This window comes from Strix uralensis, chromosome Z, assembly GCF_047716275.1.
Source record: "Strix uralensis isolate ZFMK-TIS-50842 chromosome Z, bStrUra1, whole genome shotgun sequence".
Classification (NCBI taxonomy): Eukaryota; Metazoa; Chordata; class Aves; order Strigiformes; family Strigidae; genus Strix; species Strix uralensis.
This window is the reverse complement of record NC_134012.1, coordinates 31870660-31897580: the sequence shown is the minus strand read 5'-3', so window position 1 is coordinate 31897580 and position 26921 is coordinate 31870660. Positions and strand designations below refer to the sequence as shown.

Below are 26921 nucleotides of genomic sequence, written 5' to 3'. Positions count from 1 at the left end.
CAAAATCCTATTTATTGGAGAAAAGGTAGTAAAGTATTCATTCCATTATCCCTCAGTATTCCTCTATATCCTCTGTATGTAGACTCCCCATTTTCTAAACAGCAATCAGACTTTTAAAATGTTTGGTGCCAGGTTTAGTAAAAGAGTATAACATAATTGAATGTTGCTGGCATGGGTACTAGCTCAGTACCAGCTAGTGTAAGTGCCTGATCTTTGCTGGTCCTAATCCCATCGCTAACCTTAAACCCAGACACTGTGCAGCCCAGAGCCCAAAACAAGGCCAAATGAAGTGTAAAAAAACATGTCTCCTTTGATAACACTTGTCCTGGCTTAGGGCATCTTTCAGAATATAGTGCAAACATGGGTAAATGAAAATTAATCTGTTCTGCTAGTTATCTTATTCTATTTTAGCTGGCATTCCTGATCTACTGCTGAATCAAGTTAAGTCCTTTGCAAGAACTGTAGTTCAGATCCTAGTTTTGCACTGGTGGAGACACTCCAGCAAAGACATGAAATAAGTACAAACCATTCTCTGCTTCTGACTTTACTGTAGCTCAGAGTTCTAATTTTCAGAGATCTAATGATCTAATTTTAGCAGGCTGGTTCCTCAGCCTCTCCTGTCTGTAATTTTAACTCTGCACTCAGCCATAGATCAGACATCTCAGGTCAGACCAGAATCAAAAAAGTTACAATTTTCTTATCACAGGTCTTACCCTAGGCCAGGTGGCTTTACACCATCCAGTAAGGCAAAGATTTTCAACAGCCTCTGTTCATGGTTCATAATTCTAGTTCCACCCCTAAGAAAGACTTTGATTATTTAGCTTCCCTTCCTGTTCTACAGTGGCTTCCTCTGTTTTTCAGTCTCCATCTTCTGTAAGAACACTCTGTTTGTCAGACAGTTTTTGGCTGATCAAAATGCACCCTACTATTGCTATAGGACCCTGTTCTAGGAAATTCCTACATTCGGTCCCCTTTATTTTTACCTATAGTACTCTCATTCTTTCAGAATTATCCTTTCATATCTTTCAGGAAGAAACAGTGTTAAGCCAATATAAAACTAAAAAAAAACCTAAACAAAAATTAGTAACTAATGGGTTATATTCCTCAGTTTTCTAATACTGCATTTTCTCATCCTCTGCTTAAGTTACAAAGTGTTCTGTGAAGGACTGTGTTACCTATTTTGTCTGCAGATTACTGTTTATATGTGGAGCACAAAATAAAGATAGTAATAACATACTGTCCAGTTTATAAGTTTTTATACTGCCTAACTTGAATAAAAATAGCATTTTCACATTGCTATTCATCATTATCTTGTATAGATTTACTTTAGATCTAGGATAGTTAATATTTTAAAAGCAGTCCTTTATCATTAAGTAAGATTTATTTTATTTTATAGACCATGTATGCTACCAGCCCATATTCTGATCCTGTTGTGTCAATGGATCTTGATCCCCAACCAATTACAGATGAGGAAGAAGGCTTGATTTGGGTTGTTGGACCAGTTCTTGCAGTGGTGTTTATCATCTGTATTGTCATCGCTATACTTCTTTATAAAAGGTAAGTTTACCTTTTATTTTTGTTACCAGGTATGTAACTTTCTGATATATTGGCCATTTTATAATGTTCCACACTATATTGTTTATACTACAGTAGTAACTGTCATTGCTTTGGGATATTTCCATATTTATTAATGGTTTTCAGAACACTGCAGAAATTTTAGTAGATTGACTGAAAGTTTTCAATAATTACAGGTATGTGGATACATTTTTCTGCTGATGACACTCTATTAACATTTCTGCATTTAAATGTTTTTTTCCACTTAGCATACATTTGTGAGGAAAATATATGCTTGCATATAAATATGTATGGAATTCACACATTTGACTTTTCAAACTTACTTTTAAATGCACAGTAGTAATACATTAGGGGTTACATTCAGCTTGATGTTAAACGCGATTTTCATCTCCACTCAAGTAATTTGAGGTTTTACTTTTGACAGTTGACCTCAATTTGGTAGTGTATCTGTATGAATTTGAAGCTCTGAAGTGAGAGATTAAAGAAACACCAGTAGCTGTTTTCTACTAATCTTGCAGTGAGATCAAACTTCACTTATTCTTCTTTCACTGTCTATGACACAGATGTAGGTTTGCTATTACACAAAGGACTTGCTTCTGTTTTACAGCATACTAGATGAAAACTGTGTATGATGCCTTAATTTATACATAGCAGCCTTTTACAGTGTAAATGAGTTCATAGGGGTCAAGATACTAAATCAAAACCAAAGAATCAAACCCACAAAGTTTATTTTAACATTTTGATATTGTTCCTATCCTAATACTTTTTTGAAGTACATTGATAAAGTATAATTGGGGAATACTATAAAGATGCTGTGACCTTGTTGGGGGAAGGGAATGCACTAGGGATAATTTCATTAAATAGAGTATGTCTTCTAAAACTAATGGCTGTGCTGCTGTCACCTGCATATACTTAAATTCTGCTACCCTGTATGGTCTTCCCACCTTAAGTGTCTCCAGTCAAATACCTCTGAAGTTGCATGTAGAGAGCTCGCTTCAGGTTTTGAAAAGAGAATTCTCTGTTCAGCAGTAAAAAACCAGTCCAGGGTTAACCTTAGCTTTGGATTCCAGATATACATTTATAGAATGTTCTTTAGGGCTATAATCATACAGCAGCATAATACATGGTCTATTGCTTACAGATATTATGTCTCCTGAAGGTTTCTATTAGTGCCTACTATCTCAGCCAGTCTAGTTGATTAGCAACCAGTGAACCTCTGTTTGTGTATGTCTGTCACTTCAAAAACTCGTTATTAGAGATACGCTAAAAGTGAAATACTTCTTTCTTCTGATTGTTTTGGAGTATTAAAAGTAAAACTTCTCTCAAAACAAATCCAAACACTGGCATATAAAGCAGATGTGTCACTGCTTCTGGAAATATTGATTGCATTTATGGAACCATAAAACAATCTTCAATTCTATTACCAAAAACATTATAGGCATATTCCTCGAACAGGTAAAATTTGTTCATCAGTAGTGTGAAGAGGTTGTCATTCAGTGAAATAAGGGGACACATTTTCCGTCTCTTATTTACTGCTGGTATGAGAACTGTTAGGCAAATGTCCATTTATATTTATTTATTTATCTATTTTCAGTTATAAGCTGTAAATTGTTAAACTGCACTGATTTGGCAAATTACCTCTGAGAAATTCTGACTGCAGTTTGATCAGTCTGTGGTCCTTTGTGAACTTTTCATTTCTGTAAAAAAAAGTAATATATAACTGGATTTTTTTTCTAGAGTATGCAACCTGGATGCAAGCTAACACCTAGAATTTGATAGCTTTACTGTCTGTAGAGCAGCAATAACTACACAAGACAGGAAGGATATTTAGCATAGTGCTTTGAGAAAACAGAGAAATTTAATTTTTGAGTTAACTGTGTTAAAGGGAATTACTGTGGTTATAGGAGTTGGACATGGTAAAAAATACACAATACAAAGTAGGAAAATAATATTAATGGATGCAGGAAATTTTTGAAGTATATTTCTAGAATAGGTTGGGCATAAGTGCATAAGGGAAGAAAACAAAGGATAGAGGACATCTGCTTAATACATGAAAACACATGTGAAAAATAATAAAAAGGGGAAGATGATGTTGGAGGATGTGCAGTGGGAATAAGACAACTGGGAAATGAACGTGTCTTTTGAAGTGTGAAGGGTAGTAATTCAGATAATGGTCAGCTATGCTTAATTCCCTTTGTCCACAGAAACTTTTATGAACAGACTTGGACCACTAAGCTCATGATTTGCAATACTACTTTTACATTTTAATTTCAATCATAGAGAAAGGATGACTGCAGTTTCTAAAAGAATCATTTTAAGAGGAGTATTCTTTCCCTCCTTTAAAACAGACACTATCACAGAAAGTGTGGATAAGTTGTGTGGTTTTGTGTGAAGCATATTTAACTGTCCCAAAGACTAGAAGTACATGTTTTACCCCTTTATTATTTGTTTGTCAGTTTGTATAAAGGTTATTGCCACTGCATTTACTCTTCTTAAAATCTGAAAGCAAAGATACTGCATAGAAAGATTTTTGGATCATATAATAGAATATAGCCAGAAGGTCATTGCAGCTTGCTATTTAACAGTAACAAATGAGGAAAACACTGGAGTATATTTTATTGTCATTGGATACAGCTGCAATATGATATCCAATGAAATTGAGGCTGATTAATGTACAGTGTGCAGAAGAGCTCACAGATTCACAGAACCAGAGGATCACACCTCTAGAGATTGCCCTGTCCCAGCCCTGCTGAGAGCGTGGCCAGCTACAGCAGGTTGCTCAGAGGCACGTCCAGATAAGTTTTAGTATATCCAAGAATAGAAACTCCACAACTTCTCTGGGTAACCTGTTCTAGTGTTCAACTATCCTCACAGTAAAAATGATTTTTTCCTGACTTACACTTGAATTTCCTATGTTTCTGTCGTTGAAGTCTTGGCAAATGGAACTGAACTGGCCAGTAACCAGTTCAGTGTTCTCTGTCATTGCAGCAGTGATACCACCCTGCAGTCATAGTGAAGGGAGACAATTATTTTGGAGCAGATCTTTAATCTATTGGACTTAAATCTAAACAGTCAAATTTAGAGATCCAAGTAAATAAACTAAGCATCACTTTCTTTTTGGTCATATTTTTGCCCTCAAGAAAATAAAATTTTTGCTAGTTCAAACATGAAGTATACAGCAGAGTAAGATTTATATCCAAAATCTCAAAGGCAAACACTTACCTAGATATAGAGGCAATGCCTAACCATTATGAGAGCTATTTGAGGCACAGTTTATATCTCAGGGTGGTTTTGATAAAGCAGTACCCTGCTGCAACCTGCAGCTTAGACAAACCTACAGTAAATCCTTTCAACTTGCTTTTGAGTGTGTGATACATGTCCAGTTACACAGGACTTAGATGATTAGGAACCCGGCTAATGAATGTTAAAGAGCTTTAAAAGTTGTTTGGTGTATCTCAGAAACTGACAAACTAGAATGAGAGTGCATGTCCCCATGAAGCATCCTTTCATCCCGTTGTTTTTTTTCTCAACATATCAATTTATGTGGCTATTCCTGCTGGCTTTTAAGAAATCACAAGTTCTCTGATTTTAGCCTTTCCCTGATGAAAAGCAAAATGTTCCTCATTCTAGATCTTTCTAGAGTCAGGCTTGTTTGTGGAGGTGGGTTTCCATTTGTAGGGGAAATAAATGAAAGCCATCTTGACAGACTTTGAGTTGTTTGCTCTTATCAAGTGCAGCTTTTTGATTTGGTTCAGAAGACAGGAGCCTAAATCTAAATCTTGAACATAGTGAACTTTGGCACTCTGAATCATGGAATCACAGAATCATAGAACGGTTCTGGTTGTAAGGGACCTTTAAAGGTTATCTAGTCCAACTCCCTTGCAAGGAACAGGGACATCTTGAACTAGATCAAGTTGCTCAGAGCCTCATCCAGGGATCTACCACCTCTCTGGGCAGCCTGTTCCAATGTTTCACCACCCTCCTCATAAAAAATTTCTTCCTTATATCTAGTATGAATCTAACTCCTTTTAGTTTAAAAGCATTACCCCTTGTTCTATTGCTACAGGCCCTACTAGAAAGTCTGTCCCCATCTTTTTTATAAGCCCCCTTTAAGTATTGAAAGGCCACAGTAAGGTCTCCCTGGAGCCTTTAGTTCTTGAGACTGAAAAACCCCAACTCTCTCAGCCTTTCTTCATAGGAGAGGTGTTCCAGCACTCTGACCATTTTTGTGGGCCTCCTCTAGACCCACTCCAACATGTCCATGTCTTTCCTATGAGGAGTACTACAGAGCTGGACACAGTGCTCCAGGTGGGGTCTCACCAGTGTGGAGTAGAAGGGCAGAATGACCTCCCTCGACCTGCTGGCCACCTGCTGATTCCTGAGCTATGAGAAGAAACATGCTTCTAAGGGAAAAAACAGATGTTCAAAAAAGCACTGAAATGAAAATGAGGAAATCTTAAGTGATGACGATAGGTTCTATAAACTCTTTTTCATAATATGTGAGTAATCAGGTCATTGCAGACTGCAGGCTTTTAAAAGTTTATAGAATACCTATTTATTATAATCAACAGACAGACAGATAGACACTTTATATAGTGTGTCTGTAGGAGAACCTGTTGAGAGATAGTAAGTTATTTTCCCTGTTTAGCTGATCTTTATAGATCATAGATCACTACATATCTATATAGATCACTGTAGACCTCAAGTATGTGACATGCCTTCTAAATCTAAAAAGGTGTGTAATACTTTGTTGAGGAAAGATTTATGCTTACCTTACTTTCCAGGGTATTGTTAAAAATGTCTTGCCATTTTATTACCTGGTTTTGTAGAATAGTTTTAAAAGTTTTTAGTTTTGTTTTTGTTTGTAATTTAGTATGTCATATCTATCTCATGTATTTAACCTTGTTCTTATCTTGTCTTTCTCTCCCTATTCTTCTCCCTTTCTCTCCTTCCCTTTCTCTTCCGCCCTCTGCTTTCATCTTTCCTCTCCTCCCTCCTCTCATCTCTTTTCTCTCTAGAATATAAGAAGGAACTACATCTTAATGAGATGTCATTTGTCAGTGTGATGTTAACATTATTTCAGTAGCTCAAACACCCATTCTCCATTATCTCACTGGCTAAAATTTGAGGTGGACTACTTTGCAGATAATGTCTAAAAGACATATTTTTTTTCAGGAGAAGATTCACTTTGGACTTAACCTTGTGTCCTCCATTTATTGTATGATTCCTAAGCATTAAATATTTTGATGAACTGTCATTTCTTAATTTAGTAGTTATATATCTTTACTGCAAGTCAACATTTCTTACATCTCTTATTGTCATGCTTACCCTGTTTGCTGCTGTTCAACTAACATTTCACCTTTTCTTCCCTCTTTGCTGCATTAAATTGGAGCAGTAAACCTGACAGGTGAGAAGTGAAAAGTAATAACTCTTCGTGTATTCCAAAAAGGAGGAAAAAAGAAAAAAAAAGTTATCATGATAATGAACTAAGACAAAGCATCTGTCAATCTATGTGAATGTAGACAGTAATATATCGAGATGAAGGCAACTGAAAGATTTGTCTTTACAGCACTGAAAAGTAATGTAACATATGCAGACAAGTTTCACTGCTTTTTTTGTGTCTGCATGAGGTACATTTTCAAGTGACAGCACAAATGTACAATGTACATATGGTTTTATTTCTGTTTTAATTAAGTTAAAATAGTGGTTGTTTGCTATAACCAAATCTGTTGAAGGAATGTCTGGTTGTGGTTGAAGTCCTAGCTACTCTAAATCTCCATAATGCTCTATCCACATAGACTCAGTGCTGTCTTGCAGTTCTACAAGTGAAAATGATAAGGTTATCTCATTTGTCCTTTGCATATTTTTTCCACCTGTCTCAACACCATCGCATAATTTGAAAGATTTGTGATGTCTTGTATAGTTTGGAAAGATAAAAGAAAGACAGAATGATTCTGAGACTAATAATAAATAATAAACCATTCTATTGTCCTATAAGTATTCAAAATATTCAGATATAGGATTAGAAGACATTTTAGCGGTTTTAGTAGATTAATATGAAGTTGTGCTGCCCAGTACTGACTTGCAAGAGGGAAAAAGGTAAATGAAGCTTGACTCTGATCCCTAGACTTCAGGAAAAGCAAATGTAGATGAAGATACTTCTTGGAAGCTGCATCACACACCTTTACTTAAGAAGAAAGAACACTAGGGCATTGTGCTACTGTGGTAGGAGTTTGAGATAGGTAGAATCAAAAGTAAAAAAAGGAATTTTAACTGAGTTTCTCCATAATAATTTTTTAAAAAGAGTAAAACCAATCAGATTAAATCTTGATCGCTTCACTAAAGAGAAGCTAATGCATGTGTTAAGGTATTTACCAGAGAACAGGTGGAATGTTCTTACAGCAAAACATTTTCCCCACCCCACTCCCCCTAAAATCATAGAACTAGTAACTTTCAAATAATTCCTGCAATGATGTTGCTGTTTGGCTTCTTTGCATAGTCTTTGAAATCTTGCTGTGTGCACCTTTCATGAATGCCACTAGGTGTTCATCATTTCAAGAACAGCAAGAAATCAATTGGAGCATTTTTAAGAGGGGACCCCAACAGAATAACAGATTTAGCATTGTCGCATTGTGAGTCGATTAGAAAAAAAGAAAGAAAGAAAGAAAGAAAGAAAGAAAGAAAAAAACAACAATAGTTGTAAGTTAGAGCAAATATTGGACACCTGGAAAAGGTCTTGCTATCATAAGACTTAAAATCATCCCAGTTCTGCTTCTGCAAAGTAACTGCAACTGTTTGCATCTTCATTTTATATTACGTGAAGAATGTCTACCACTCTGCATTTTCATTCAGGAATCTGGAAATTTAATGCTTTAATTTGAACTGAAATCCTTCTTCGCTAGTCCTCTGTGAGTTTCTGAATGAAAACACAAACTGGACAATATTTGCTTCATGTAACGTAGTTCTTTATACCCGCAAATGATGGGAGTGCATTTTACCAGAACTGTCAGTCAGAATAAATGTGGACTCTGCTTCTCTGTAGAGAAAAGGAAGCATACAAAAGTTAATTTATTTATTTATTTGTTTGTCTATTTATTTATTTTCTCTCTTGCTTTCTCTTCTTGCTTGCTTGCTTGCTTTTTTCCTTCTTCCTTTTTTCTTTCTTCCTTCTTTCATCCTTTCTTCCTTGCTTGTTTGTTTGCTTGCTTGCTTGCTTTTCTTGCCTAGCTTGTTTTGCACAGATTAACAGGCATACTATGATTGCAGTGAAAGTCTTGATTTGGTCAGAAACATTCATACAGAATCTAAGCCTTGAATACGTAGGTTTGTTCATTTTAATTACGTGCTCAAGAGTTGGCTACATTTTAATAAAGGTACAGCTAGCTAGCTTTTAAAATAGAGAGAGTGTGAGTTTTTGTGAGTTCCATGTTATAATACTTAACTATTTGGATGCCCAGAATGATGATCTAGAGAATCGATCTAGGGCAGAATGTAGCTATTTTTCCTCTGACATTGCTATATTTAGATTCATTTTGCCATTGCAAATTGTAGTTGCCCTACCCAGTATGCACAATTATTTACCTTTGACCTAGATCAAATACTCCTTCAGAAATAAACATCTCACCTTTAGAATATAATGATTAAACATTCAGGCACCTTTATTTGTCAAGCTAACACCTTGATCTTATGTTTATGTGTGTTCACCTTCCCATGCAGGAAGAGGGCTGAATCTGATTCTAGAAAGAGCAGCATACCCAACAGCAAGGAGGTCCCCTCTCACCATCCCACAGACCCTGTAGAGCTGCGACGCCTTAACTTTCAAACTCCGGGTAAGAGACAATAATACCTCACCAAGATCTCTGTGATCACAAACTGATTAGTGGTGCTGTTACAGAACAGAAAGATTGATTGTTAGAAAAATATATTTTGGTTGCTTATGAGTTTTTGCACAATGTATTTCTTTGATAGTTTTGGAAATAATTCTGTAATTTCTATAAAGAAAAATCCTGCATGAAGCAAAATTAAAATTCTGTAAAGAAGACCCCAAAGTCACATATGTTTTATGGATGTGTTTTTCATGCTAAAATTCCAAGTTCAACCTAACAATGCTAGAAAAGGTTATTTTAGAGGGAAATATACATCCCTCTGTTTAATAACAATATTCTTACAGCTACTTATTTGTAAATAAGCTTCCCTCTTATCTACTGCATTATCAGGTAATCCATTAATATTGGAAGTTTCACTACATTGCAGTTGTACAATACAGAAAAGAAATGCTAACTAGAGAAATAGTGTGGTCTTTTAAAATCAGGCAATATATTAAGATCAAGAAGGATATTAACATGTCAGTAGTTCTGAAGGTAGAAGCAACACACTCCCAAATATTTTACTTATTTTATTTATTAAGTATTGTTTTCTTAAAGCTGTTCAGTTTGATTGTAAAGAAATGCCTGGAGAGAAATACTTAAAATAGTATTGATTTTTCTGCCACATTTTTGTGAGTTGATTTTTTTTTTAATTGGCTTTAATTTGATCATGATGTATTCCAGTAGACTTGTTTTCTATTACAATATGATTGCACATTGTCCCGGTCTTATGCTAATTACTTACTGAGTCTTCCTGAGAGCCTTGTGTTTGTCAAATTTATTATATAAAGTACAAAAAATAATTAATTCAAACTCATAAAGGCAGGAAATCAAGTACTTGAGATGTTGAGAGATTAGATGCAGAAGCTGACATACTAAATGCTACAAAAAGGTGAACTGAACTTGCAAATATCATTTCTGATCTTCTATATTAAGATAGTGTTGCCCCAGCAGTAGCGGATCTGCAGAGTAGTGAGTTTGGGACTAAAGACCCAAGATCCACGTGACATGCATGTGGCAGAGGTAGAAAGGGAAGAATGTGGAGGCTTGAGTTTTACTTCTGTCTTACTTTTTCAGTCTGTTTAAGTACACTGAATGCTCTTTAGCAGCTGGGGCAAATTAGGTGTGTTTCAGGAGTGCATTTTCTAGTTTAGTATCATCTAATATGGGAATCTTGTTGACGTCCTCTGGGACCTCGGAACAATGCAAAATAATGCAGTAAATGAAAAAGAGTGAAAGTTTTTATTCACAGTTTTGTTTCTGAGACTGCAATATTAGTGTTGATTCATCGTTACTGAGCAAAGGTTTCATATGTTATCCAGCACTTTTATACAAAATTTTAAAGGTTGTTACAGAGATAGAAGTATACATACAGGTCTTTGAAACATGAAGAGAAAATTTACAGTTCTTACAGTTTAGCTTATGCATCAACCAAATTATTATCTGTATACAGATATATGTTGAATAGTGGATGGTTTAATATCTACATATATAAGCATAATTTTCTGCTGTCCATGTATTTAGATATGGAGTCTTACCTATCCATTTAATATTTATCATAAATTAAAATAAAATGTGGGCAGAAAAAAAATGCTGCCAAGTCTTAACAAATTTACATATAAAATTAATTTATTGCAATTAATTCTAAGTTTGCCTTTAGAATGTAAAGTTATTAAGAAATGGCAAATGTAGACATGGTAATTCTACCTCATTCATCTGAAGAGAACTAGAGAGGAGTGAAACTGTACCTTTCCTTGCAGGGCTATAGTTTATCTGGGAAGTTTGCAGTTTTCTGTGAAGCTAGTTGACCAGAACATCTGCAATCCATTTCCACTATGAGGTCTTTTTCTTTGCTGTAAACCTTTTCATGAAACAAAGGATGAAAATTATTATTAAAAATTTAGTATGGAACTGAAATTACGTTGTTTTTTCCTAATATTGTACCACCTAAGACCCCTAGTCACAGGTCAGGTCATTATGTTACTCAGCATGCCACCAAATATCAAGGAGAAAATTCCTACCCCAGAAGATTTGTCTTGCTGTGTGACACTTGCTAATTAACATGTTCTTAATATGTAATCTTAGCCCCAATTAAGCCAAGGTACAGTTCTTGTGCTAGTAAAAGCAGAACCTCAGTTAACTGACATTAACTTCAATTAGGGCTACCATTTCATTAAAATCCAGCTGAATTTAACTTAGATACTTAGATCCTGCTGGAATGTTTATCCGACTGCACACAGTAACACACTATTGAAAAACACGCAAGACAAAGTTTTTCCAGATAAATGTAGCGAAACTACAGAAAGACTGTACGTTCAGGATACCAGTTTTGGGGGGGTTTTTTTGTTGTTCTTTTACTCTCAGATGTGTGGTTTTTATTTTCTACCAGGTAGCAGTAGGATACTGCTGGGGCAAACAAGGCAGCTGAGAGAAGGGATTGGGGTTGATGTGGTTATGGGTTGGGTTTCTTTTACTGACACATCTGCAGTTACCTTCATACAATGGCCCTATCTACTCTGTAAAATGTTACCATTTCAGAGCATTGCCTACAGATAAAATAAATGACAGAGTGTTGAAGGTACTTTAATAATCAGTGTATGCCAAGTCAGTACAACTGCATCAGGATAGATGACTTGACATCATTGTTATTATAATGATTTATTTATTTAGATTATGAAAGCATCCAGAGTTTGCTTGGAGCTTTCCAAGCACACCAGTTGCTCCCAGTGGGAGAGGAAAATAAAAGTTTATAATGAATTCATAATGTGAAGAAGTGTTAAGAGAATAAAATTTTAAATTACATTGACATATCCAGATTGCCAGTTTTTGGTGGGAGAGGTGAATGAAGCACTCCTATAAAATTCTGGGTTGTCATAAGCTTTAATACTTTAAAAGATTTCTAAACAGCCTCTTTCCAAAAATTCTAGCAATCATATATTTTGTGTAAAGAAAGGTCTGATCAGATATAACGATCAAAATAATTTGAAAGCAAAAGCTTTGTTGTGGTAAATTTGAATTTCTAACCACAAGTACAAAATACTCTCGATACATGTGGTTAGGCATAGCATTTTGAAAGAAATTATGGGAAAGCAATATTTTATCTTTGGTGATATTTGGGCAATGGTTTAGGCACAATTATGTTGTACTTCTCATAAAATTGTCAGTTCAGCATGAAGGTGTCATAAACTACTAAACTGCTAGCATAGCAAATGTTTTGCTTTCCTTCCACTTTTTCTTGTCCTGTCAACAAAGAACCTCATTCTTCGCTAATCTAGTACTTACCTAAAGGGTTTCCTATCTTACTTTGTCCAGTAAGGATCCAGTAAGGATCAAATTAATCTCTGGCTGGAATAACTCCATAGATAAATTTGACATTTTGTCTTGACGTGTGGAATATCCCACAGTTCTACATCTGAGAACAAGATCACATTTTCATATGTGTTATCCAAAAGTGTATATTTGTTAGATAAGCCCATATGCTAGTGAGTGGGTCATGGCTGTGCCGTTTCCTTTGAGTAAACATGAAAATACACAATCTCTCAGTAGCATACAGGATTTAATTTATAAGTCTGTTATTCTTCCAGAACTGGAGTAGCTGAGGAAAAGCCAGTCACATTCTTCCCATTCTGCAAGTTTCCTATGAAATAAGGCATAAAAATCATTAACTTGGTGTGCACATCTTAGAAGTCTGTATGCCACATGGGAGAGTAAAGATAGGGAGGGGGTAGTAATTAAGCCCTCACAAAAGGTTTCATCAAATGAGGAAGCCCAGTTTTGCATTGAGAAAAATAACTGGTGTTAAGATGATTGAGTAGGTTGTGAGAGACCCAAGACTCAGGCAAAGGCTTTTTTCTGCCAATCAGCCAAAGAACAAAATTGAGTCATGCCTCAAAAATGACTGCTTTTTTTCCTCATTTAAGTATAAAATGTGTCACATTTATAAGTAATTTGTGTAATTGGGTGCCAGTTAAACAATTATCTCATTATCTCTTAATGAACCAAATAAGATGCTTTGAAATATAATAAAAATAAATAGAATTATTACAGCTCTGAATTAAAGACTTTGCTTTTTTATTAGATAAGTGCTCACAAAATACCTATTCACTGAGTTCCTAAGGAAGATCCACTAACTTATTTCCAAGATAAGGCAGAAAAAGGGTAAAACAGGTCCAGAGGAAAAAGGTGCAAATAACAAAAGTGGAAAAAGTGATGTCTGGATTTAGTCACCTGCTTTGCAAGATAGCAGGAAATTTCTTCCCTTAGTTTATCCACAAAATGTCTGTTTATGGGAATCATGACAATGCTGAAGGAAGTACTGTGCTTTGTCTCCATGACAAAACCAGACTGGAATAGCTTTCTCACAGTGAGCAATCCTATGTACAGGTCTTCATGTGAACTTGACTAACATGAAGGATTTAGGCACCTAAAAGAGGCTTCAGAGTGCAAAGGACATTTCTTTGATATCCCACTTGGTTGCTTTCAAACCTAGAGGCAACCGAAACCTGCTTAGCTGGGAGAATTGAAAGTTCTGCTCTTCACAAGAGTAATTTTTTTTTTCCATATTTTAGCCAATAGTTTTGCAACATTACTATATTGAACATTTTTAGATCAGGGTCTGAAACGTAGGTCTCTCCTTTTCTCGGTGGAGATTTGCACCCCACTCAGAGCTGGGTCTCCTGCCGTGAGGCTACAAAGCTGCTAGGGCTGCTTGATAGAACAAAGTCTTCGATACAGAACAAAAATAACTTTAGTTACAGAATAATTAATCTAGTTTTGAAGAATATCAATTCTTCTGGAATAAAAGTGACTTCCTTTTGCAATAGTTTATGCACATTGGTAACTATTTTAGAATAGCTATTGCAGAACGACAGATTTCTTTAAAGCTAATCTTGTAAATTTAGCTTTGTACACAAGATGTAAGATCACTGTCTGGCTTCGCTGTAACTGTATGAAAAAGAAATTTTAAAGTAACAGTAATTTTTTGTAAAATATGTTAAAGGTGTTCTTGCTAAATTTTCATGCTGAATTCCTACTGAATCAGGGTCATCTTTCATTTTTTCCATCTTCCATGTCCAGATTTTAAGTATTTCTTTCTTTCTACCTTTTTCTTAAGGGTAGGTAGTGCTAGGTATCAGTAACAGTAACCACTGTTACTGATTCCTTCGTTTTTCTATAAAGTGGCAACCTCTTAATCAACATAGATTGGTGTGCGGGAGGGTATTCTCTGTTATTAAATAAAAATTAAGATGTAATAAATCAGTTTTTAAAATCACAGAGTATTAATTGAATGCGGACCTGAAACACAACTCATTTCATTAAGAAATTTCTGTGAAAATAATGTGTCATATTTTCAGTTCATATAGATTGTTGTCTGTATGCTAGAAGCTATGCACTTTAGGTTCTAACTTCCTTCTTGTTTATTGTGGGCATGTCAACCTACAGGTCCAAATTTGTAAATAAATATGTGTTTCTTAAATGTTTTTAAAAGCCCTTATCATGAAACCCTGGCAACAAACAAAATCCTAATTTAACACACTAACGACAAGGCCAAAACACCCACTTGTTTCAGTGGAGTAAAGGAGTATACTTAACAGGTTTAATGTCTGGTAATATGCAGATGAATTCTGACCTTGTTCTCTCAGTTATTCCTTGAAATTGTGGCACATATGGTTTCCCATTAACCAGAAGATAATTCTACACTGTAATTAAATCATACATTCTCATTTAATTCATGTAGAAGGGTTACTACGAGGCTACATAAGATCAATCACATTTGGCAATCTTCTACCAAATCTGGAAATAAAGGCTTCCTATGGATACAATTTCAACTGTGTTTTGCATGTGGTGGTTTTGGGGTTTTTTCTTCTGTTTGAGTTTTTAAGTGTTTTTATCTCTTTATTTTCTTATTTTAAACAAAGTTTGAAAGCATGTTTTCAGCATGGTGTTTCCTTTGACTTTCTAGCATGTCACAGGATCTGTTGTAATTTAGCTGTACTTTGTCTTTAATTTTTTGTGTTTTCATAGCGTATGTTGATTGATGTGGAGGTGTGTCAGCAAATAAATGTATTTTCTTATTTGTAGCCACAAAAATAAGTGTGATTAGCTGTATTTTGGGTGGGGATTTTGAGTCAAGTTCTACACGTGCTGTTCACATGCAGCTCACATTAAACTCAGTAGGAGCCTCATGCTTTTGCATGAGATATGATGAGATCTTAAAGTGTTCATTCATAGCATATTCTGTTATGATGCTTGTTATGATTCATAGACTGATTATATAACAGAAGTCCTCCAGCAGTTCATTTAAAAAGTAGCTACTTTTATCATCTCAGTAGAGCACATTTTATATATTTAAAAGGTGAAAATACACCAAATGCAATTATTTCACTTCATAAGTTAACTGCAAAATATTACTTGAAGAAAGTTAATAAGTGTCCAACTATAAGTGCCTAAAATGAGTTGTGGAGAAGGGGGTTATAAGCAATCAAAATTTGTCAGTTTCTGAAGTTGTAAGTAGTTCCTTTTTTTCCTTAGAAAATAAAGTTTTATGTCAAGTTTCATTTTGCATAAAGTGTTTAATATGAAATCTCCCCTTAGGAATGTCAAGTGGCATACAGAGGAGCATATAAACAAAAATAGCTTAAAAAACAATGGATGTTCAGCATCTTTAAAACAAATTCCTTCACAGTAAGCTAATTATTCAGATTTGTGTTCATGATGCTGGTGATTTAGTCAGGTTCATCATGTAATGAGCAAGCCTCGTTCTCTTTGGTTTTTTTGTCCTTTATGTTTACAGTAGGGTAACTGGACCTTTAGACATCTTAGCTGAGATTCCAGACGCTGTTTTGTGCATGTCTGAAGTGCCTGTATGTACGAGATTGATTGATTATGATGGTCTACTGCTGTTACTAATTTGTTTCCCATTTCCAATTGGCTTTTACTTTTTACAGCTTTGAGCAGTAATTCAGTCCCCTACGCCTCCCTGATTGGCTCTGTGTCCTCCCTCTCTAGCCAAACTACCACTCAGTCCTTATATGATAATAACTCTCTCCCACGATTCGCTCGAAAAGGTCTAAACATCTTTGTCTCTATTATTTTCTCTGTTCAAGCACTGTTTTAGATGTACATCAGTCCACCTCCATTTCTGGATCAATCTAGAGTTCTCTTGTGCCTTTTCACTCACATATTTTCCATAGGGGTGCTTGATCTGGATCAATCAGTGTAATTATTAGGTGACTGTCACCCACACTCTTTTTGAGAATAGCCAAGTTCTGTTAAGTAAAATTTCTAAGAAAATGGGAGACAACCAGAACAGATTCAAATAAATTAGTACTTACAGACTAATTTGTTAATTGACATTTATAAAAAATTTCCCCATTATATCTGAATATTATGCTTTTTTAGTTGACTGACAGCCTGCCTTAATATCTACTTTAAATAATGTCTTACCATCACAGATGTGCTATGAATATATGTAATATATAAATATGAACGTATAGGGTCAGAAGAATTAGGGCCAGTGCTGCTGGAAATTATTTTGGACTCTAGTATGATGTCTGAAATGTCAAAGAATCAAAAAGAAAACAAGAACTTAAATAAAAGAAAAAAAGAAGAACATGCTATAGTGTGACTGTGTTGTAACCACATGGTCGTTTTCAGCTGTGTTTACAGGAAATGCAAGTTAACCGTTTTAGGCATGCTCTTGAAATTCACGGTGACAAAGCAAACTGCATTGTGCAACATGGCTTCCAGCTTGAGCCCCCTTGAGTCATCACTGTTTTCCCTTTGTAATTTCAAGAGATCCTGGGGTTCACTAGCTTAATTTTTCTAGCCAGCTCTGATTTCTTCCCACAAGCAAATGAAAACTCACTTTCATTTTAGGTGTGATAGTATAAAGCATGAAGAGACGTAATATAAGCATTTTGGAGAAGGGTCGTGAAGACTAGTAGCGTGAAACAAATATGTTCACAAATTTTTGCCTAGCAAATCTTCAGCTGGCAGATTGTTCTAGTTGACCCCACATCTTTTCTGTCTTTCTTTTGCCTTGCTGTCCCTATAATCCCTTCCACACCCATCTCTATCTCTGATTCCCAACTCTCTTCCTTTACTCCTTCTTTTCATTCAGTATCTTCATCAGTGGACAAAGATGTTTACACCTGAAGTAGATTGTAGGTACTTTTGGGGGTTGATAAATGGGGTTTCAGATTAAGCATATTTTAATGTACTAGTGCAGTCAGTACGTGTGTCCAGCCAAACTGTACAACCCCTGCCTCTACAATCTGCTACTAGTGAAAACATTTTTGAAGTTCCAGTTGTCTGATGTCCAATGTTGTCTTCAGTGACTGTTGTCTAAAAGCAATGGTGCATGTTATTCTAGTCATTCATAGTTGCATGTCAGTCACCTCAAAATTTCATAAAATACTTAAATATTTCTAATTTAGTCAGAATATGTAGTCAGTCTTGTAGACCTTGATGCATTATTATTAATCCTCAAGCTATCCATTTCACTTTTTAGAATTTATTTTCTAAGTTAGTTTTTATGTTGGTTTGAGGTTTCTTTGGTTTTTACCATTTTCTTTGCAGGTTCAGGTGTCTCTGGTTACCTTGGTAACCTTCATTCTTCCAAGTTCGTTTTTCTTGATTATGCATAAGTCACTTTGTTTTCTGTCAAAACACTATTCTTTCCCTTTTAGGGCTCTTTCAGTGTCTGTTTCTCAGCTCACTTTTCCCCATCTAATTTAATCGAGTTTCCATTTCATGCAGTGCAGGAGAAGGAGTTTGAAATGACATTAAGAGTCATTACTCAAAGCAGAGGTCAACATCAGGTCTAACTGTCTCATTTTCCATGCCTAGCTAACTTCATTGACTCATATCACAGTAACTCTTTCCTTGACACTAGGAATGTTAGATTTGGAAATATGCTTGGTGACTTCTTTTGATTTGGCTTCAGAGCTCATCTATCCAGAGCATGTCCTGCTTTGAGTAACCAAATTTTGCCTGCTTCTCTCACATATGACATCTTTACTACTTACACATTTCTAGCCATTCTAACTACTGCATTTTCTAAATTTTAGAGCAATGCCATCACTGTGGTTTACTTTAAATTCTGTTCTTCTTTCTTGTTCAACAGGTATGGCCAGTCATCCCCCAATACCTATCTTGGAACTTGCAGATCACATTGAAAGATTGAAAGCAAATGACAATTTGAAGTTCTCACAGGAGTATGAGGTAATTTCTCCCACTTCTTCTCATTCAAACTGTTTAAAATGTCATGCTTTCCATTTCCCTAGACTTTTCTTTGATATGTACCCACCCTGATGGTGCCAGTTTTGTATGATATTAGAACCATGATAAAGTTCTCTGTGTAAAACGACTATGTTGGTGAGTTGGCTTCTTTGCTTGTAACAATTTATTCTCTTTTTATAAGGATGCATCAGACAAATTCCACGAGCACATGCTTGAAGTACTGTGTGAATGATACAACACTTACTCTTTGTAATACACACAAACATCCATTTAGTCTGCAGTTAAAAGATCCTTAGATTGTTTAAAAAATCTCCTGTGTAATGTTGATAGGACATATACAGTACAACCTCCAAAGAAGTTACAGTCCACTGTGTTAATTTTGCATGCATTGAAAGAATTTGCAATTGCCTAGTGTCTTTCCTAATAGAACAGTTTCAAGGCATTGTATTTTCCTCCTGTCAGTAATACCATGTTGATAATTTCTGAATGATGGTCTAAAAGAGCATGAAAGAATTTAACTGGAAAAGAGTAATCATTTATCATAGAATCATAGGATGGTTTAGGTTGGAAGGGACCTTAAAGATCATCTAGTTCCAACCCCCCTGCCATGGGCAGGGACACCTTCCACTAGACCAGGTTGCTCAAAACCCCGTCCAACCTGGCCTTGAACATTTCCAGGGAGGGGGCAGCCACAACTTCTCTGGGCAACCTGTTCCAGTGTCTCACCACCCTCACAGGGAAGAATCTCTTCTTCATATCTAATCTCTTTCAGTTTAAAACCATTGCCCCTCATTCTATCACTACCCTCCCTGATAAAGAGTCCCTCCCCATCTTTCCTGTAGGCCTCCTTTAAGTACTGGAAGGCTGCTATAAGGTCTCCCCAGAGCCTTCTCTTCTCTAGGCTCTCAGCCTCTCCTTACAGGGGAGGTGCTCAAGCCCCCTGATCATCCTCGTGACCTCCTCTGGACCCACTCAAGCAGGTCCATGTCTTTCTTATGTTGGGGACCTCAGAGCTGAACACAGTACTCCAGGTGGGGTCTCATGAGAGTGGAGTAGATGGGAAGATTCACCTCCCTTGACCTGCTGGTCACAATTCTCTTGATGCAGCCCAGGATATGGTTGGCTTTATGGGCTCCAAGCACACATTGCTGGCTTATAGTCAGTGTTCCATCCGCTGCTACTCCCAAGTCTTTCTCCACAGGGCTGCTCTCAATCCATTTCTTCACCCAGTCTGTATTTGTGCTTGTGCCTCGACCCTTGTACTTGGCTTTGTTGAACTTCATGAGGTTTGCACAGGCCCACATCTCAACCCTGCCAAGGTCCCTCTGGATGACATCCATTCCCTCCAGTGTGTCAACCGCACCACACAACTTGGTGTTCTTAGCACGCTTGCTGAGGGTGCACTCAATGCCACTCTTCATGTCTCCAACAAAGATGTTCCACAGCAGCCGTCCCAACACCAACCGCTGAGGAACACCACTCGTCACTGGTCTCTGCTTGGACATCGAGCCATTGACCTCAACTCCTTGAGTGCAACCATCCAGCCAATTCCTTATCCACTGAGTGGTCCATCCATCAAACCCATGTCTCTCCAATTTAGAGGCAAGGATGTAGTGCAGGACACTGTCAAAAAATTTACAAGCCACTTTGTCAGTAATCCATGGAGTATACCTTCCCAGACAGGCCTTGGTACTGTGGAGGATAACAGCCTCTCATGTCAGTAATTTGTGGCTAAAGGGACTTAGATAGCCATCCATTAAACACAGTAAATTATAAGAGTTTCTTCAATGCCAATATTGTCTATATCAAAATTCTGTGGATGAAGTATGCAGTGAACTATTAGAAAAATAATGCTTCTTTAAAGCAGCTATGGGGAGTCATATCAGTGATCCAAAGATTAACAGCTCCCAAAGGGATCACTGACACACTATTTTCTTTATAGTCTGTTGTGTCACTAATCCTTGCTTAAAACTCCCCAGGACTTTGTTAACATGGTGGAGTAAAAACGCATGTTGCTTTCATTTTTTTTAGGGACTGCACATTCATTGCATTTGAAGATTCATATGAACACTGACAGTGCAATAAAAAACACTGAAGAAGACTTTCACACATTGATTACATAGTAACATGTGACTGCATAGTATAAAAATCCTGTAAATGCCCAATGTATTTAAAAAGTCTTGACAGAAAATGTTAAAAATGAATACTAATATAATAGCAAACTACTATTGCTTATTATTTCATTGAATGCACTGTTCAGAAGGACCTTAAAACTGCTCTAAAAATAATCTCATTAGATGTCAAAAGGAAAATATAGTCTCAACAATTCATGGAAATAAATTTATTTGAAGAGTATGTCAGGATAGCTGTTTGCTGTTGTAATGACAAAAAATGTTAGTATCATCTCACATTTCTGTGTGTAAATCCTGTATACTTAAGTACAAAAATTGTAGTATATAAAGAATCAGACAGGGAAATTTATGGTCACCATAAAAGAAGCTAACATTTGGTACGAATTCGACAATCATTTCTTGTTGCACTATGGGAAAATTCCATGGAATATCTGTGTAGGAAAATCCATTTAATAAATAAAAAATGTCTTTACAAGTCATCTAATGCAGTATAACTTTCATAAAAATAAACAGTACAGCTTTACTACATACAACATAAGAGTTCTTCTTATGCTGTAATATAACTTTAAAGTTTTGGTGGTTTATGTTTCCTTTATTATTTAAACCATTAAAATAATCTTGAGAACATAATCTTAACAATTTATAGCCAACATTGTGAATATACATTAAATCATTAAATTCTGTCCCTCCAGAACTTTTTACCAGACTGTGTTAACAACCCAGTTTTCACATGTGGGTGACTGTAGGTCAACATCAAGCTTCATTCATGTGGCTTTGTCCAAGGGGGTTCAACATTTATCCAGCTTTAGATACCACTTCGTTTCCATCTAATCCAAGGTTCATCCATATTGGAACAGAATTAGTTAGCACTATGTGATTTCATGGTCTAGTCTAGGCAGTGGACTAAGGCTGCAGTTTGATGATCACTGTAAGTCATCTCCCTGTCTTGGCTGTGCATTCCTGTTGTCTCTCTTGTGCCAATCCTGGCACTAGCACATGTGCAGCTGTTCAAGGATTATCTCAGGAAATAGATTCAACTGAAAACTAATTGTTTTATTTTTCTTTGCTGTTTTCAGTTGGATCAGTTCCCTGAACTAGCTCACCACATGGCTGCATGAGCACTAGTGCCAGCAGAAGGGAGCTGGTTGGGAACATTTGTGGTCAGGGATTGGGACCTTCTTTTTCAGTAGCAGTCCTCACATCCCTTAAAAGCAGCTATCCAATTCTGAGGCAGAAATGGGTACAGATGGTTTAGTTATTATCACTTCAAATTACATTTGAACTGGCGACACAGAAGAAAAAAGAGATTTTTCATCTTCAGGAGTTCAAGATGTAACATGCAGCAAGAAACCACTGACCTTTACTGGTAGTAATAAAGTCCTCCAGTTAATTCCCATTTGGGGAAACAAACATTTTTCATCAGTTACCACACATGAATATTTTTTTTTTATAATGCCCTTTTCTCCTTGGCATTCCATTATTTTATTTTACTTTTTATGGAATGTCTTACATTTCATGGATTAAATTCTTTAAAAATAGACTGGTAGTATACAACTGTTATGACAACTTTGTGAGACCATAAAATAAAACATATATATACAGTTTCCTGATGAACACTGACTTCTCATTCAGCTTGTAGAATTTCAGGAGGTTAGCTCCATTTGAGAAGGATGTTTTAATTATATTTTAGCACACCCTACTTTAGTTGCCACATCAAAAGAATTACTTGCTTCACAAGTTAAACACAGCTTTCCATATTATATGTACCCTTTTCAGCTCTTCAGAAGTATCTGAATACTTGCTCCAGTTCCATCCTTGCTTCTGTTCCTACCCACTGCCTTTTGATCAGAATTTCTGATCAAAATTGCATACAAGTTTGGTTTTCTCCTTTAGGAAGAGTATCACTTCCTTACCTGTACCCACTTTCTCTTCAGACAGAAACCTCCCCATCTCTTCACTACTTCCAAAAGAGATAAGAAAGTTTTCTCACAGAAGGAGCACATCTCTGTGCTGTCTCCACTGCTGATTTATACTCACTGACATCATTTCCCAATGAAAACCCCTAACATCTTTGACCGTCCTAGGGAAAGTGAAGGAAAACTTCTTTGTAGACCTGGACCATGAGAGAAGACAGGATTGGTTTCTCCAAATAATCCTAAACTCAACCCACTATTCGTTCATCTGGTACAAAGCTTCCCAAGCAGGGTTTTTTTGGTGTTTGTTTTGTTGTTGGTTTGTTTTTTTGTTTTTTTTTTTTTCTGAGAATATATTCTTTTTGTGCTCTGTGAAATCTAGTTGAGAAAGAATCTGAAATTGCCATTAAAGAACTAGTAAGTCCAGACTGCATGCCTCTGCACTCTGGTACTGAAAGGAATACTCAGGGTAATGTGGCAAGTTGGGAAAGTAGGTATTGCAAAGTAAGTAGCAATATGCATAGTGTTAACTATATATTCTCAGAAAAAAAAAAAAAAAAAAAGATAAAAAGTAGAACTCTTTCACTGCTATGATGTGGTAAAAAGAGTATATTCTCCGGTGTAGACCATCTTCCAACTAACTGTGTAATGCTTTATAAGCTTCAATGCTGTCATTTGAAGGAGTTCCTACTTCTATAAGTCTTCAGAAACTATTACATAGTGTTTTCTTCAGGGCCTCTCCTACCCCAGCTCTTACAGGGGATGATCATGAGAACAGTGGAGACTTCTATCACTATACTTCTCTCACAACTTCACCTTGAATACCAGCTTTCATGGATATGAAAGGGATAACAGGCCAAGCCTTAAAGATTATGACTATTGCAAGATTTAAATAAACTTATAATTCACCTGTTGGATAAAGTAGTTTTGTAGTTTTAGCGTAAATAGTGCTGTGTCCTGTTCTCAATAAAGTTCATTCCTACTTCAAAATAAATTTTTCATAATCCCTCATTTATTGTTATTAGCTTGCAATCCCCAAGCCTTAGCAAAATGTTGGTTTACCTTGTTAACATATCATTTATGTCACATAGTTCTTTTGTATTCCCTAGTTTAAAGAACAAAATTCTTGACCCCAACTGATTATTATGAAGCTTTTGGTGACATCAGCAGTTTCAGTGAGATTTTTATGTATTGCAAGGCTCCATATGGACTTGACAGCTGCTAAGCAGAAAGCCATATTCATAAGAAACTGACCTTTATATTGTATCTCCTTCTTAACTGAGGCTCCAGAATTTAACAGTAAAAGGTGCTCTTGGTGACAGACTGAATCAGAACAGTAATGTTCTGCCTACCTTATGCATATACTAGATGAATTTGTAAAATTTCCTCCTATAACATAGAACAGAAAATCTGTTCCTCCAGATCAGATTCCTGGGCCTTGTGTAAAACAGTTACTCATTTATTATCCGAGATCTGTAGTCATAGTTTTATATCTTTAAGGAAGTAGAATCAGATTCATACCATTTTTGTGTGAGAACCTGTCACTGAAACACAAAAATTACACTACCAGCCTCTGTGTGTGTTACAGTATGATTTACTGTGTATGTGTGTGTACACTGGTTAACTAATGTTATGAGAAGTTGTTATAACTTTAATATTTTTCATCAGGCTTCTTTCTGTCTTTCTGTAAATTACAGCGAGTCTTTTGCCTTAACACTGAGTATTGGAAAAAAATGAAGATGCATTTTAACTCTGTGCCACATTTCTGTACTATTACAAGTTTTATTGTAGCTTTTCAGTATCAGTGGGTAGGAATTGTGATGAGAAAACAATTTACCAAATACAGTACATTTATCTTTTTGTAACTCAAGCTGCAACAAGCTAAACACTGGATGCTGGACTAAAACAATAATTTTTATATAACAGAAGCAGATATAAAACTTATTATTGATATAAAACACTTCAAAGTCCATGAAAAACAGATAAACTACTGAATGAATCTGTGCCAAAGAAACAGCTGCATTTGACTGCCATATCTTTACAGATAATAGTGACTCATATGCAAAAATCAATTTCTTCTCAGCAAAAATGTGTTTTCTATTCTTTATCTTTACAGTAGTTTCCTCTTTCTAATGTTACAAACACCATTTATTGGTATTCCGTAACTTTACTTTCATAGGATGTGCTCCATTTATTGAGAAACAATTAGTGTAGTCAGTGAACGGTGAAAAGCTGTTTGTCTTCTTATTAATAGCACATATGCTGTTTCATTCACTTAGGTTGTTTGGTGCTTAGTTCTACCAAGGGTAGTATCTGAGCCAGCAGGATAGTTATAATAGAGAATTTTAAAGACAGTGCAGGAAACTGAAGTGGCACTAGTGAAGATTTATAGTAGTGTATAATCTCCTTTCTTTGTGCAGTGAATGCTTCCTTGGGATAACATCATTTGTTTATGCTTGTATAACTAAAAGAATATTCAGATAAAAGAAACCTAGTGTTACCACATTAGGATGCTAGCTTTTGGTCTGATACCTAAAGCTAGTTTGCTAAGGAATTCTACAGAGATGGTTTAAATAGTCAAATAATGTAAGAAATGTCAGTTTTATTTTGCCCAACTGAAGACAGTGATATGTGTAGGAAGAGAAAGTAGTCCTCTTATAACAAGAAAAATTATTCAAGGACAGACTATGTAAGTTGTTATAGGTAAAACTGAGTTTTGGGGGGACTTTTTAGAAAGTTTCATTTGCAATATTTTTAGGGGGTTTCTGGAGAGAAATGGAGGAATCAGTGAAGAATTTCACTCCTTTACTCCTTTCATAAGAAAATAAATGTTGACAGTACTTTCAAAATATGTTGAAAATTTAAAGCAGCCCCAGTGTCTCATATGAGACAAAGTTTAGTGTTTAAGAGCTGCTCTGTTTCAAGTACTATATAAAACCAAACAACAGAATGTTTTAATCACAAAAATATTTAAAACAAACAAGGCTTTTCATTACTCAAGTGTTTTTCTGCTCCTGACATTTATTTCCTACCTAAAGTTCAGTGTAATCCTGTTTTCAACACAAAATTATTTCCTCCACAACTGGTTACGATATCACAAAGGATTTTAATTACAAATGGGGAACAAAGAGACTGGACGCAAAGAGTAGGAGGCAAATCAGTAGGACTCTTTAAAAGTTAGGTTTTCTACAGCTCTTTATATAATAGAGACTCTCCTTCAAAGATGTTTTCAAATAATGGTTATTTTCCTCCTTAAGCAGACTTCACTGATATGCATATATGGCTTGTTTGATTCCATTGGAATCAGGTTTTATGTGATCTCATTTGGTCATAGGAATATTAGCTTGATATTGTAGAGGAAACGTCTTTGTTCTTGAGAAGAGTTTGTCAAAAGCCTTACTTGTATTTCTAGCTACTTCTGAACAGTCAGATCACTTTCCTTCAAGAGTTGAAATGTCTCCTCTGTGCATTTTTAACTGTTTTTAGGACCAGGATACAAACTTATATGAGTTCCAGAAAATCTTTAGTCATGTAAAAAATGTGGGTTTGTCCCCCCATGTCACTTGAAAATGGCAGCCTTTTCAGTGTGATGTGAAAAACTCTACTTTAATAAGAAAACATAATTCCAGTTAGCAAGTTGCCATTGTTGTGTATTAATGTTCGTGCATCTAGCATTCACGTTTTGGTAATGCTGTATGTAAATCTCATTCTATTAGCAAGTTTCCTGAATAGCATCCTATTATAGATTCATCAGCTATGCTATGAAATTCTTATTGCAATCACTGACATTGGTAAAAGGGGTCAAATTGTTCATTTTTATGGGTAGCTGACTACTTTCTCCAGTTGTGCAGAGTCTATTTGCATTGACATCCTCTCAAATTTGTCTTTTTCATTCTTCTTTCTCTACCTGGTCTGAGGTTTTGCTGTGACCCACTGCTTTTTGATGATTTAATTTGAGCCTCAAACACAGCACCTACAGTACTGGAAAATTCTTTACAGGACATGCTTCCTTTCCCTTCTGTCCTTGTGAAACCTACATAGTAACTCACAATCCCCATGGCACACAAAGACTCAAACCTGCTGGCTCTTAATTTTCTGGCATAGTGACCATTGGTAGAGCACTATTCCGGGGCAGGCTTATCATTAAATATCTCAGCTTACACCACACAGGGTGGCATTTTGTCGTACTCATT

General features: G+C 36.0%; 1 protein-coding gene across 1 annotated transcript in view; it reads left to right on the top strand.

Moving 5' to 3' along the window:
- The window catches only part of PTPRD (protein tyrosine phosphatase receptor type D), a 385966-nt gene that overhangs the window by 292730 nt on the left and 66315 nt on the right, over window positions 1–26921 (top strand). Inside the window, exons 21-25 of the mRNA XM_074855344.1 lie at window positions 1397–1557; window positions 6971–6982; window positions 9292–9404; window positions 16388–16507; window positions 18568–18665. Of these exons, the coding sequence (XP_074711445.1) occupies window positions 1397–1557; window positions 6971–6982; window positions 9292–9404; window positions 16388–16507; window positions 18568–18665 (504 nt within the window). The remainder of the gene's footprint in view (window positions 1–1396; window positions 1558–6970; window positions 6983–9291; window positions 9405–16387; window positions 16508–18567; window positions 18666–26921) is intronic.